General features: G+C 40.0%; 1 protein-coding gene across 1 annotated transcript; it reads left to right on the forward strand.

The window, feature by feature from the left end:
• Nucleotides 1-9,689: 9,689 nt before the first annotated feature.
• Nucleotides 9,690-10,622, forward strand: LOC108286114 (olfactory receptor 10C1-like). The gene has a single exon (XM_017503739.1). It carries the CDS (start codon nt 9,690-9,692, stop codon nt 10,620-10,622), a length of 933 nt encoding a protein of 310 aa, XP_017359228.1.
• Nucleotides 10,623-12,422: the final 1,800 nt, after the last annotated feature.

Here is a 12,422-nt window from a genome sequence, read left to right on the forward strand (position 1 = left end):
ATAAACCCTTTGTACTGCAATGTTTTTTAATTTTTTTTCTGTAAAGAACAGTGGGTGCACTACAAAGTATCATAAGTCTAATTGTCAAATGAATGGTACCAGTTAGTAGACAGTGCTGTGATTACCAACTAGCTGATCTGTAAGCAAAATGTGGTCATGACTGGAAAAGGATCCCCAAAACAGCTAATAGGGGAAAATGATCCAAGGCCATTTGAGGGAAGAATAAAGCTGATTGTCTTAATCCAAATCAGCAACATAGAGAGTTAAAGTTTGGATTTGGAAACTGTCTGAATAACCCCACTAAGGCAAGAGTAAATCAGAAAAAGCCAAGAGGATCTAGAATGACAGCCACTAACACATGTGGGTGTTTATTGTTTCAGTTTCTCACTTATGCTGATGCTTTGAGCAGATCTTAAGGTAAAGGGTAAAGAGAAACACAAGGAAAGCTCATTGGGAGCCCCGCTTCAGTGCTTGGGAACCAAAGGACCTCATGACAGGAGTTACCACGTTTCAGGACAGCTTTCTACCCTGATATGGTTTGGCTGTGTTCCCACCCAAATCCCATCTTGTAGCTCCCATAATTCCCACTTTTGTGGGAGGGACCTGGTGAGAGATGACTGAATTACGAGGGCAGATCTTTCCCATGCTGTTCTCATGATAGTGAATGGGTCTCTTGAGATCTAATAGTTTTAAAAAATGGGAGTTGTCCTGCACAAGCTCTCTCTTTGCCTGCTGCCATCCACGTAAGATGTAACTTGCACCTTCTTGCCTTCCACCATGATTGTGAGGCCTCCCCAGCCATGTGGAACTGCAAGTCCAATAAGCCTCTTTCTTTTGTAAAATGCCCTGTCTTGAGTATGTCTTTGTCAGCAGCATTAAAACAGACTAATGTAGTAAATTGGTACCAGGAATAGGGCACTGCTGAAAAGATACCTAAAAGCATGGAAGCAACTTTGGAACTGGGTAACAGGTAGAAGTTGGAACAGTTTGGAAGTTTCAGAAGAAGACAAGAAAACGTGGGGAAGTTTGGAACTTCCTAGAGCCTTGTTGAGTGGCTTTTGACAAAAATGCTGATAGACATATAAACAATAAGATCCAGGCTGAGGTGGTCTCAGATGGAGATGAGAGACTTGTTGGGAACTGGAGCAAAGATTACTCTGTGACTCTTGCTATGTTTTAACAAAGAGATTGGCGGCATTTTGCCTGTCCCTTAGAGATTTTTGTCTTAGAGCTTGAGAGAGATGATTTAGGGTGTTTGATGGAAGAAATTTCAAAGCAGGAAAGCATTCAAGATGTGACTTTAAAAAAATTTGTCATAATAGAGGGGATATTTATCAATCTGATGAAGGACATCTACAAGAAACCGAAAGCTAACATCATACTAAATAGTGAGAAATCCCAAGCTTTCCTATCAAGATGAGGACCAAGACAAGGATGTTCCCTCTCACCACTCCATTTCAACATTGTACTGGAAGTTCCAGTAAATGCAATATGACAAGAAAAGGAAATAAAAGCTGTATAGATTGGGAAAAAAGAAATAAAACTGTCTTTTTGTCACAGATATCATCGTTATCTGTGTAGAAAAACCAAAAGAACCAACAACAACAACAACAAGAGAAAAACTCCTGGAACTAATAAATGATTATAGCAAGACTGCAGGACACAAGGTTAATATATGAAATTTCATTCCTAAATGCTAGAAATGGACAAGTAGAATTTGAAATTAAAAACACAGTAGCATTTCTGTTAGCATAAAGAAAAATGAAGGAGGTACAAATCTAACAAAATATATTCAATATCTACGTAAGAAAAACTAATAAAACTCTCATGAAAGAACCATAGAAGTACTAAATAAAAGTAGAGGTATTTTATGTTCATGAGAAGTAAGACTCAGTATTGATTGTCAAGATGTCAGTTCTTCCCAATTTGATTTATAGATTCGATGCAATCCCAATTAAATCATAGTAAGGTATTTTGTGCATATCAACATTTTTTCCACATTTTTATTGTATATATTTAAAAAGTGCAACATCTTTCATATATTTATATATACTGAAATGATTATTATAGTGATGCAATTAACATATCCGTCTTCCTCAAAGTTATCTTTTTCATTTTGTAGCATAAGCACCAACAATCTAATCTTTTTGCAAAAATCTTAAGTCCAGTACAATATTATTAACTGTAGTCCTTATGTTGTATTATGGATCTCTAGAATTATTCATACCACATATCTGGCACTCCATATAAAGTTTAGAATCAATCTGTTGATAGCACAAGTATATTAAATGGCATTCGACCTCATTAACTATTCATGAAATGCAAATTAAAACCTCACATCTGTATCAACTCACATCTGTTAGAATGGCTATCATCGAAGAGATAAGAGACAAGTGTTAGTGAGGATGTGGAGAAAAGGGAACCCCTGTACACTGTAGACAGAAATGTAGATTGTACAGCCACATTAGTATGAGGTTCCTAAAGAAATTAAAAATAAAACTCATGGAAGAAATAATTAATAAAGTTGAGCTTTATTAAATTAAAAATTTCTCCTGTAATCCCAACACTTTGTGAGGTCAGGGGTGTGTGGATCACTTGAGGTCACGAGTTCAAGACCAACCTGGCTAACATGGGGAAACCCCATCTCTACTAAAAATACAAAGTTTATCTGGGTGTGGTGACACCTGCCTGTAGTCTCAGCTACTCAGGAGGCTGAGGAAGGAGAATTGCTTGAACCCAGGAGGTGGAGGTTGCAGTGAGCTGAGATCGTGCCACTGCACTCCAGCCTGGACAAAAGAGTGAGACTCCATCTAAAAAAAAAAAAAAAAATCTACTCTGCAAAGACATTTTCAAGAGAATAAAAAGACAAACCACAGATTGAAAGAAAATATTTGCAAAAGATGTATCTGATAAAAGACTGTAGTAGGTACAAATCTAACAAAATATATTCAGTATCTACGTAAGGAAAACTATAAAATTCTCATGAAAGAAACATAAAAATACCAAAATAAAAGGAGAGATATTTTATGTTCATAGGAAGTAAGAATCAATATTGATTGTCAAGATGTCAGTTCTTCCCAACTTGATTTATAGATTCACAGATATACAAAGAACTATTAAAACTCAACAATAAGAAAATACACAACCTGATTTTTAAAAATCGGGAAAAGATCTAAACATATACTTCATCAAAGAAGATATGTATATGACAAATAAGCATATGAAAAGATGCTCAACATCATATGTTCACAGGGAACTGCAAATGAACAATAATGAGATACCACTACACATTTATTAGAATAGCTAAAATCCAAAATGCTGAGAATACCAAATGCTGGTGAGGATGTGGAGCAACAGAACTCTTATCAATCGCTGGTGGAACTGCAAAATGATGCAGCCACTTTGGAAGACAGTTTGACAATTTCTTAGAAAACTAAAAATACTCATACATTCCAGCACTTGTTCTCCTTGGTATTTACCTAAAGGAGTTGAAAGCTTATATCCACACAAGAAGCCTTCAGACACGATTATAGTATCTTTACTCAACATTCCGAAGCAACCAAATGTCCTTCAGTAGGTGAGTGGATCAATAAATGGTGGAAGATCCAGACAATGGAATATTATTCAACCCTAGAAGAAATGCGACATTAAGATTTGAGAAGATATGGAGGAACCTTACATGTGTATAATTAAATGAAAAAAACTAATCTGAAAAGGCTACCTACTGTATAATTCTAAAATGACAAATGTACAGAGAGAGTAAAATCAGTGGTTGCCATTTGGTTGTGAGAAGAAAAGGAGTAAATGGAGAACAGATCGCTTTTAGGGCAGTGAAGTATGATACGATACTGGTGGGTACATGTCATTTTGCATTTGTCTAAATGCTTTGAATGTGCAATACCAAGAGTGAGCCCTAATATAAATTGCAGAATGTGTCAATGTTGGACACATGTTCACTGATTGTAACAAACCTACCTCTCTGGTGGGGGATGTCGATGATGAGGGAGATAGTACATGTGTGGGGCGAGGGGCACATGAAAACTATGATTTCCATTTAATTTTGTTGTAAATCTAAAACTTCTCTAAAAAATAAAGTATATTAAACAAAAAAGAAGGTGTTATGGAATTTAAAGATAACAAAATTTCTTTGGCATAAAACATCCAGGAAGGGAGAGCTTGTAAGCAGCCCTGTCAGTGAGGTCAAAAGTGATTGCCCTGTGATAGGATTTTAGTAGTCTGGCTACTGCTAAAAGTAGACAAGAACTTGTATAAATTGAACTTCTCTACGCCAGACTTTAATCACTGTTCTTTTTCATATCCCCTGACTCTTCCCAATAACTTCTCAAGGCTGGTATGCGTTAAGTTGAAACGTTTTATATCTCTGGGTTTTCTTTCTAGGCCATGGCCAAAAGAGCACCATGGTCTGTTTGCCCTTTGTTGGAAGTGAAGTTTATATCCTCAGAGAGAACTGAGTCTAGGTCAGTTTCAGAAGTGACTTTGACCACTTTTAAGCAGTCTAATCAAGAAGTAATTGCAGGACTTCTGAAGTGGCACTCTTATTCCACACAAATAAAAACTGTTTGGGATTTTGGCCCTTTGTTGAACTTCTGTACAGAATGATACACTTATGGATTCAGGAGTCCTTGTGTTCTATTAGGTTTGATATGATGCAAACAATAATAGGAATCAACAAATTTTTTAAGTACCTACTACACGCCAACTTAAATTATCTTTCTTAATTCTTTCAGCAACCTTCCAATTAAGTATTATTTTCAGTTTTGCAAATGAGGCAAAAAGGGTTAGGTAAATTGCACTACAATTTACAACGATGATTTATGGAATTAGAATTAAAACTCAGTTTTCTGACTGTATGTTCTATTATAACCAACATTGAAAATTGCGTTTGTGGTCTTATCTTTTAGTAGTGTCTGAGAGTGAGTCATGAGAAACAGCACTATGTGGATGGGTTTGCAGCCAACCAGAGATGTGCAGACAGGCAGATGAGCTGACTGCTTTTTTTTTTTTTTTTTAAATGGAAATGACAGTTTAAAAAATGCTCTGAAAGAACAAACAAGTATGGTCACATCTTTTTTTATTTTGAACTCCCATGGTATACATTCCTCTTTTTGTGTGTTGGATTGCTTTGATGTATTTTAAAGAAGGATTCAAGCAATTAACTTGATCTGCTTTCTCTTGATGCTTTTACCCTGGTTTCAAAATGAAAAACACCATTTATCATAGTTCAAAAAAAACTTAAAAATGTATGAAGCACAAGGAATGTGTGTGACCCACTTTGTGCAAGAGTTAGTAGCAAAGCCTAGATTAAAAGCCAGGTCTCCTGACTCCTAATCTACATCTCCACAGTGACTCCTATGAATGTAGGAAGCATCTCCCTTCTGTATGGTTCAGGCAAAGTCTCCTAATCAGGCTTGGGGCAGGGACTCCTAGTTGGACTGTATTCTAGACCTGTTTCTTTGACATCCTGATCTACATTCCCATGTTCCCAATTAGCATTAATTGAGGGAGAAAGAGGAGAAAACTGAAGCCTCCCCAAAGCTCCCTGTTCCACAGCTCATGGAGGGGGTGGTCTCTGTAGAGAAAATGTTGATAATTACAGAAGTTGAGGCTGTGAATCATTCCATGGCACCAGCTCCCTCCTGGGAACTATTTCCTTGCGTCTCTCCCTGGCTTCTCCAGCTCAATTAAGCAGCTCGCTTGCTTTCTCATTAGCAAAACTTGTTAGCACTTTGGTCTATTCCCCTGAGTTGCATAGGAAAAAAGTTTTGTGGGAGGATTTGCTTCACTGGATAGGTCTGGCTCTCATGTTCTCTATGAGATACTGAGGTACCCAGGTCCCCCAAACAGGCCATGTGTAACAGTGGCAGGTCAGCAGTGGGTCCAAGGCTCCACTTGTGTGGCCTAAGGGAAGAGGAAGCAAAAAATCTAGACTGGCTAAGGATAGGGAAGTTCAATGCAACTGCCTCAGATCTAGCTGATGAGGAAATATTTAAGACCTGTTTTGCACACATTGCTCAAAGATTCCCAGGTGCATTGCATATTGTTGGGCCTCTGAGCAGAGGTACCTGTACCACCTTCTCTCTCCTCTCAATGCGCAGAACTTCTACAGACCCTACACATTGCTACAGCTTTTCAGAGCTCATCAAGAACTTTCATATCTCGGTAGTGCCTCCCCACTCAGGCAAGCACCTACTTCCTGAGCATGAGCTTACTCTGTTCCTGGCTCACCCAGAACAGAGACTGACTGCATTAGTAGGGAGATTTATAGCCCACATATTTCAGGTGAAGTGGAATCTTGGCTTCAGGCAGAAGCTGAATGAGAACCTCTATATACTCAAGCACCTGGATTTTTTTTTCACTCAAGGAGAGAGCCTTCCAATCTTGAGGTTAAAATATTGTCTTCAGTAAAACTCTCCAAACAAAATATCATCTTTTCCTGCTGTTTAAATAATTCCAGCTCTCTCAGGAAATTTTTCAAGTTGATATGAGGAGACTCAATGGTTTCCTCTATATTGATGTGATCTATGTGAAAATGCTTTACAGTGAATGATATCCAATTTAATTTTGCTATTATCTTGCGTGGGTTTTTTTTCCCTCTGATTCCTAAATATCAAACCACATTTGTATCTACAAGTGATGCAAATGTATTCTCCAATGGATCAGTGCTTCAATCTGTTATTTATACAGCCTCTACATCAATCCAGTACATGCTTAGGGATTGTGTTCAGTTGAGGTCAGAGTCCATGTACTGATCATACAGCTTTTATGAAGATGATGCTGATAGTGATGAAAATGAAAGTGATGATGAAAACATAAATAAACATGTAAATGCCACATATAACAACAATATGGTGGTTGTATACACAATGATAGCAATACTGGTTGTGGTGGTTTAGAGCACTACTTGGCACATTGTGAGTATTTGACAATGATTAAATCAGTGAATAAATGATAGGGGAGATGGTGAGGGTAGTGGTGATGGTGATTGTTGTGGAGACGGAGATAGTCAAAGCAGAAGTGATGGCATTGCAGATGTTTCTCACACTCTGGTAAGGTTAATAATGGAAAAACGCTTTTGCAGGGATATGGACCGAGCTGGAGGGCATTATCCTCAGCAAATTAATACAGGAACAGAAAACCAAATACTGCATGCTTTCACTTATAAGTGAGAGCGAAATGTTGAGAATACATGGATACACAGAGGGGAACAGCATGCACTGGAGCCTATTGGAGGGTGGAGAGTGGGAAGAGGGAGAGGATCAGAAAAAAACAACTGGAGCCTGGCACAGTGGCTCACACCTGTAATCCCAGCACTTTGGGAGGCTGAGGCGGATGGATCACCTGATCAGGAGTTCATGACCAGCCTGACCAACATGGTAAAACCTCATCTCTACTAAAAACACAAAAATTGGTTGGGCATGGTGGTGGGTGCCTATAATCTCAGCTGCTTTGGAGGCTGAGGCAGGAGAATCACTTGAATCTACTAAAAACACAAAAATTAGTTGGGCATGGTGGTGGGCACCTGTAGTCTCAGCTGCTTGGGAGGCTGAGGCAGGAGAATCGCTTGAACTTGGGAGGCAGAGGTTGCAGTGAGCCGAGATCGTGCCATTGCACTCCAGCCTGGGCAACAAAGAGCAAAACTCCATCTCAATTAAAAATAAATGAAAGAAAAAAGAAAAGAAAGAAAGAAGGTTAAAAAAAAGAAAAATAAGTAATAGGTATTAGGCTTAATACCTGGGTGATAAAATAATCTGTACAACGAACCCCCATGACACAAGTTTACCTGTGTAACAAACCTGCACATGGACTGCACGTGTATTAAAATGAAAGTATTATACATAGTTAAAAAATGGACAAACAGATTATTTCCTCCTCTCTGGTCATTTGGCCGATCTTATTAGAATGGAGCGGATATGCAGCTGATTGAGAGTCTTTTTGCAAAGTAATTTATAAGAAAGGTTAAACTCATTTTTGGAGTGATCAAGGTGTTGTTCTCCATTTAGGCACAAGGATATATGAGTTGGATTTGTCTCTTTTTATTAAAGTCTATGCAGGACTTGCAAAACTGCTAGTGGCCCAGAGGAGGCAATGCCCCTGGGATTGGATTCTAAAGTCCACAGTGAGGTTTGCGGAATTGAGAAAAGTTATTTGAGAAATAGAGCTGCCCTGCTGCACTTCCTTTTGCACAACTTCTTGCCCCAGAGAAGTCCTCACGGAAAGCTTTACACCCTTAGCAACTCCAGGGAACATACAGCCAGGAGCCCCTGGAGGCCCGCATTTCCAGGAATATGAAATATAAGTAGGGGAGTGTCTCGGGGTAGAAAGGATGGCGAGGAGAATGCTGTAAGTTCTAATGCTGTCAAAACCATCAGGTAATGGGCAGGAGTGGTGCGGAAAAGATGAGAGTAGTCAAAGAAGACAACTGGATGAAGGCTTTGAACCATGTTTGAATGAGGCTTATTAGGGTGTGGAAGGAAAACTCAAGTGACATTGGTGTTGATCCCCCTCTAAACCCATAATCATTTTCCAATAACTTTAGAGAAACATATGTTATCTGTGTCGTAAGAGTCTTAGGAAACAAACTCAGGCTTTTTTTTTTTTTTTTTAATTTGAGAAGAGGAAGCTGAGGTTAAAAAGTTGCTCAACTTAATGTCCATTGCCCCTGAGTGGTAACCAAATCCCTGACTTCAGAAGAGTCTCGGCAGGGCGCAGTGGCTCACGCCTGTAATCCCAGCACTTTGGGAGGCCAAGGCGGGCGGATCATGAGGTCAAGATCATCGAGACCATCCTGGCCAACATGATAAAACCCCGTCTCTACTAAAAATACAAAAATTAGCTGGGCATGGTGGCATGTGCCTATGGTCCCAGCTACTCGGGAGGCTGAGGCGGAAGAATCGCTTGGACCCAGGAGAGGGAGGTTGCAGTGAGCCGAGATTGTACCACTACACTCTAGCCTGGTGACAAAGCAAGACTCTGTCTCAAAAAGAAAAGAAAAAAGAAAATCTCTCCCTGTTATAGCAGACTGCTGGCTTCTTGGCTTGACTTCATGGTTTTTCCTTTTTGAGAATTCCTAGCACATATCCTTTGGGGATCATGTTTTCACCCAGCACAGTGTATACACTGGGTGAATTATCATCAGGCACTATGGGCCTAGGATTTTACAGTTTTCAAAGATTCTGCATTTCTTTCATTTTCCATTTTTTCTTCTTCTAGTCCTTACCAGGATAGTCTAAGCACTTCGGAGGGGCTTCCTGAAAGAAGCTTCAACATTCACTTTTGACAGATGACTTCTCTCTCTCCTCCACAGCCCAATACTGTTGGTTATTTTATCATTGGAAACTACGGAGGGATAGCAATAGGAATTTTCTGGCTCTCTTATTATTTGATGGTGGAGTAGGGGAGGAAATCACTGAGTCACTGGAGCACAGTGTTATAACTTAGAAAGGGTTTAAACTGGGACTAAGAGCCTTGGTTTCTAGTCCCAGCCCTGTTACAAACAGACTAGGATATGGGGACAACCATATCTGCTTTTGGGGTTTCAGTTCCTCTAGCGTAAAGTGAGGAAACATTGATTAGATACTGTCTCAAGTTCCTTTCAAGTGCTCAGATTTTCTGAATAGAGAAGCTTGAAGTAATTTATATTCTATCTTTACCCCTTGTTCCTAGGAATTATGGATCACGTCAATCATACCTGGATCCAGAGTTTTATCCTTGCTGGTTTCACTACCACTGGGACCCTACAACCTCTTGCCTTCTTGGGGACCCTGTGCATCTATCTCCTCACTCTTGCAGGGAACATTCTCATCATTGTCCTGGTACAGTTAGATTCTGGGTTGTCCACGCCCATGTACTTCTTTATCAGTGTCCTCTCTTTTGTAGAGATGTGGTATGTCAGCACCACAGTGCCCACACTGCTGCATACCTTGCTCCGTGGGTGTTCACCCATCTTACCAGCTGTATGCTTTATTCAGCTGTATGTCTTTCATTCCTTAGGCATGACCGAGTGCCACCTGTTGGGTGTCATGGCACTGGATCGCTACCTTGCCATCTGCCACCCACTCCACTACCATGGACTTATGAGCAGACAGGTACAGTTACGACTAGCTGGAGCCACTTGGGTGGCTGGCTTCTCAGCTGCACTTGTGCCAGCCACCCTCACTGCCACTCTACCCTTCTGCTTGAAAGAGGTGGCCCATTACTTTTGTGACTTGGCACCACTGATGTGGTTGGCATGTGTGGACACAAGCTGGCATGCTAGGGCCCATGGCACAGTGATTGGTGTGGCCACTGGTTGCAACTTTGTGGTCATTTTGGGGCTCTATGGAGGTATCCTGAATGCTGTGCTGAAGCTACCCTCAGCTGCCAGTCGTGCCAAGGCCTTCTCTACTTGTTCCTCCCACGTGACTGTGGTGGCACTATTCTATGCTTCTGCCTTCACAGTATATGTGGGCTCACCTGGAAGTCGACCTGAGGGCACAGAGAAGCTTATTGCCTTGGTGTATGCCCTTGTTACCCCTTTCCTCAATCCTATCATCTATAGCCTTCGCAACAAGGAGGTGAAGGAGGCTTTTAGCAGGGTCATTGACAGGATTAGAACATTTTAAGGGAACCTCAATGATCTAATTTGTCATAGCCCAGCTTGCTGGTAATTGTGAGAATCAGCTAGATGGTTTGTGAATCATGTGTTCAGAGTCAAAGAAAACACCAGTACAGAAATCAAATAGATCCGTAGTCAAGTGTGCTGCACACACCGTGCCTGAATTGGTCAAAGTTGGAAGATGTAAAGAGAAGGGGGTTATGGCCTCTGATTATCCCATACTAATGGGAAAGAAGTGCCGCAAAGGGAGAAAAAACGGGGATGTAAAACAAGTGGTTCAACTGTATTTATGACTTAGAGAGACAGTGCAATACTGAAAGAAAGAAAGAAGACAAACTGAAGCTAGGAGTGGCAGGTTGAGTCAAGATAAAATTCCTAGAGAAAGGTAAGAAGGTGGAAAACTAGGTTGTCAAAAAGAAGTCTAAAATTTTAGCTTGTATAAAGTTGCAGATGTGGATCAGTGAGCCATGAGCAGAATGCTTATCAGTTTGTGGCATCCAGGGACTCTGGATTATTATGTGACCAAAGGTAACTTGATGGAGAAAAAAACTGAAGTCCTGATCACAATTCTTTTCTCTCCAGCTCCTCTATTGCTTCCTCTGCTGAGCAGAGTAATCCCCCATTCCTTAATGGTGTGTGAACTGGGGAACATGTACCTGCTAGAGTATGGCATACAAATTAGTGAGAAAAATAGGACCAGACCTTGGCAGAGACTAAGTATTGGCTAATCTTGAATCCTTTTTCGTTTTCTTCATTCTTACAGATCTTATTGCTTTATTTTCTGTATGTTTATACTATGCCAGAAATAGTGACAGCTGCCTTCATTTTTCAAAAATTTAATCTTTATAATATCCCTCTGAAGAAGGAAAAACATCCCAATATTTACATAACAAAATTAGGAAGATTATTGAATTTTCAGTAAAGAGAGACAAATTTAAACCTAAATCAACTTCAGCTGACCAAGTGACCCTCCTCAGCCTCTTTCTCTCTGTCTGTAAAATGAAAGGCTGGCAGTAGATGAGTACTCACATTTCTCTCAGCTTAGGGAGTTTCAATTCTATGCTTATAGCACTTCTTAAGGAAAGCAGGACCTGAACTAGGTCCAGATGCACAAGATCTGAATTTCCAGAGCGGAGATGGAAAGGTGTTGCTACAAATTCAGGTGTTGCCATTTTTGCCTCTGTGATTCTGGGCAAAAAACATAAGCTCTCTCTGATGCCAGATTTGTTTTCCCTTAAAAAAATCGACATCAAAGTGTTCCAAAGTTAAATAACACATAGTAAGTATTTCATAAACAAGTTAGTCTCAGCACCCCAGAATCAGGATAGGGTTACACCATGGACTTTGAAGGCTATCTGCCTGTGTTCACACATCAATTCCACCATTACTTGCTGTGTGATTATATGAAGTACGCTACCTCTACCTCAGTTTCCTTACATGCAAAATGGGGAAATAATATTAAGCATATAAATATTAATCATTATTGCTTAAAATTTTCCACATAAATGTCTTCAGTGGGGATGTATTTCTTTGATAATGCTTAGTTTTACACAGGCATCTTCTTTTGACCTAAGGGTCCAAATTTACCTTTCTGTAAACTGAGGAGTAGTCCCTGCTTTCAAGAAGTCTATGCTGTTTCTCCAGATACAAGGTGCAAAACTCCGTTCTGCTGACAGGCTGAGTCTACTGCTTTTAGGCTCCTTTTCTCTCCTTCTGTACCTCACTTCACTCAGATTACTCTTTTGCAGGAACTATTTTGGGCTCAACAGAAACTCTTCTTTCCCTGAGGTGGCAGCACTAGAGGATG

This window comes from Cebus imitator, unplaced genomic scaffold (genome assembly GCF_001604975.1).
Source record: "Cebus imitator isolate Cc_AM_T3 unplaced genomic scaffold, Cebus_imitator-1.0 Scaffold313, whole genome shotgun sequence".
Taxonomy (NCBI): Eukaryota; Metazoa; Chordata; class Mammalia; order Primates; family Cebidae; genus Cebus; species Cebus imitator.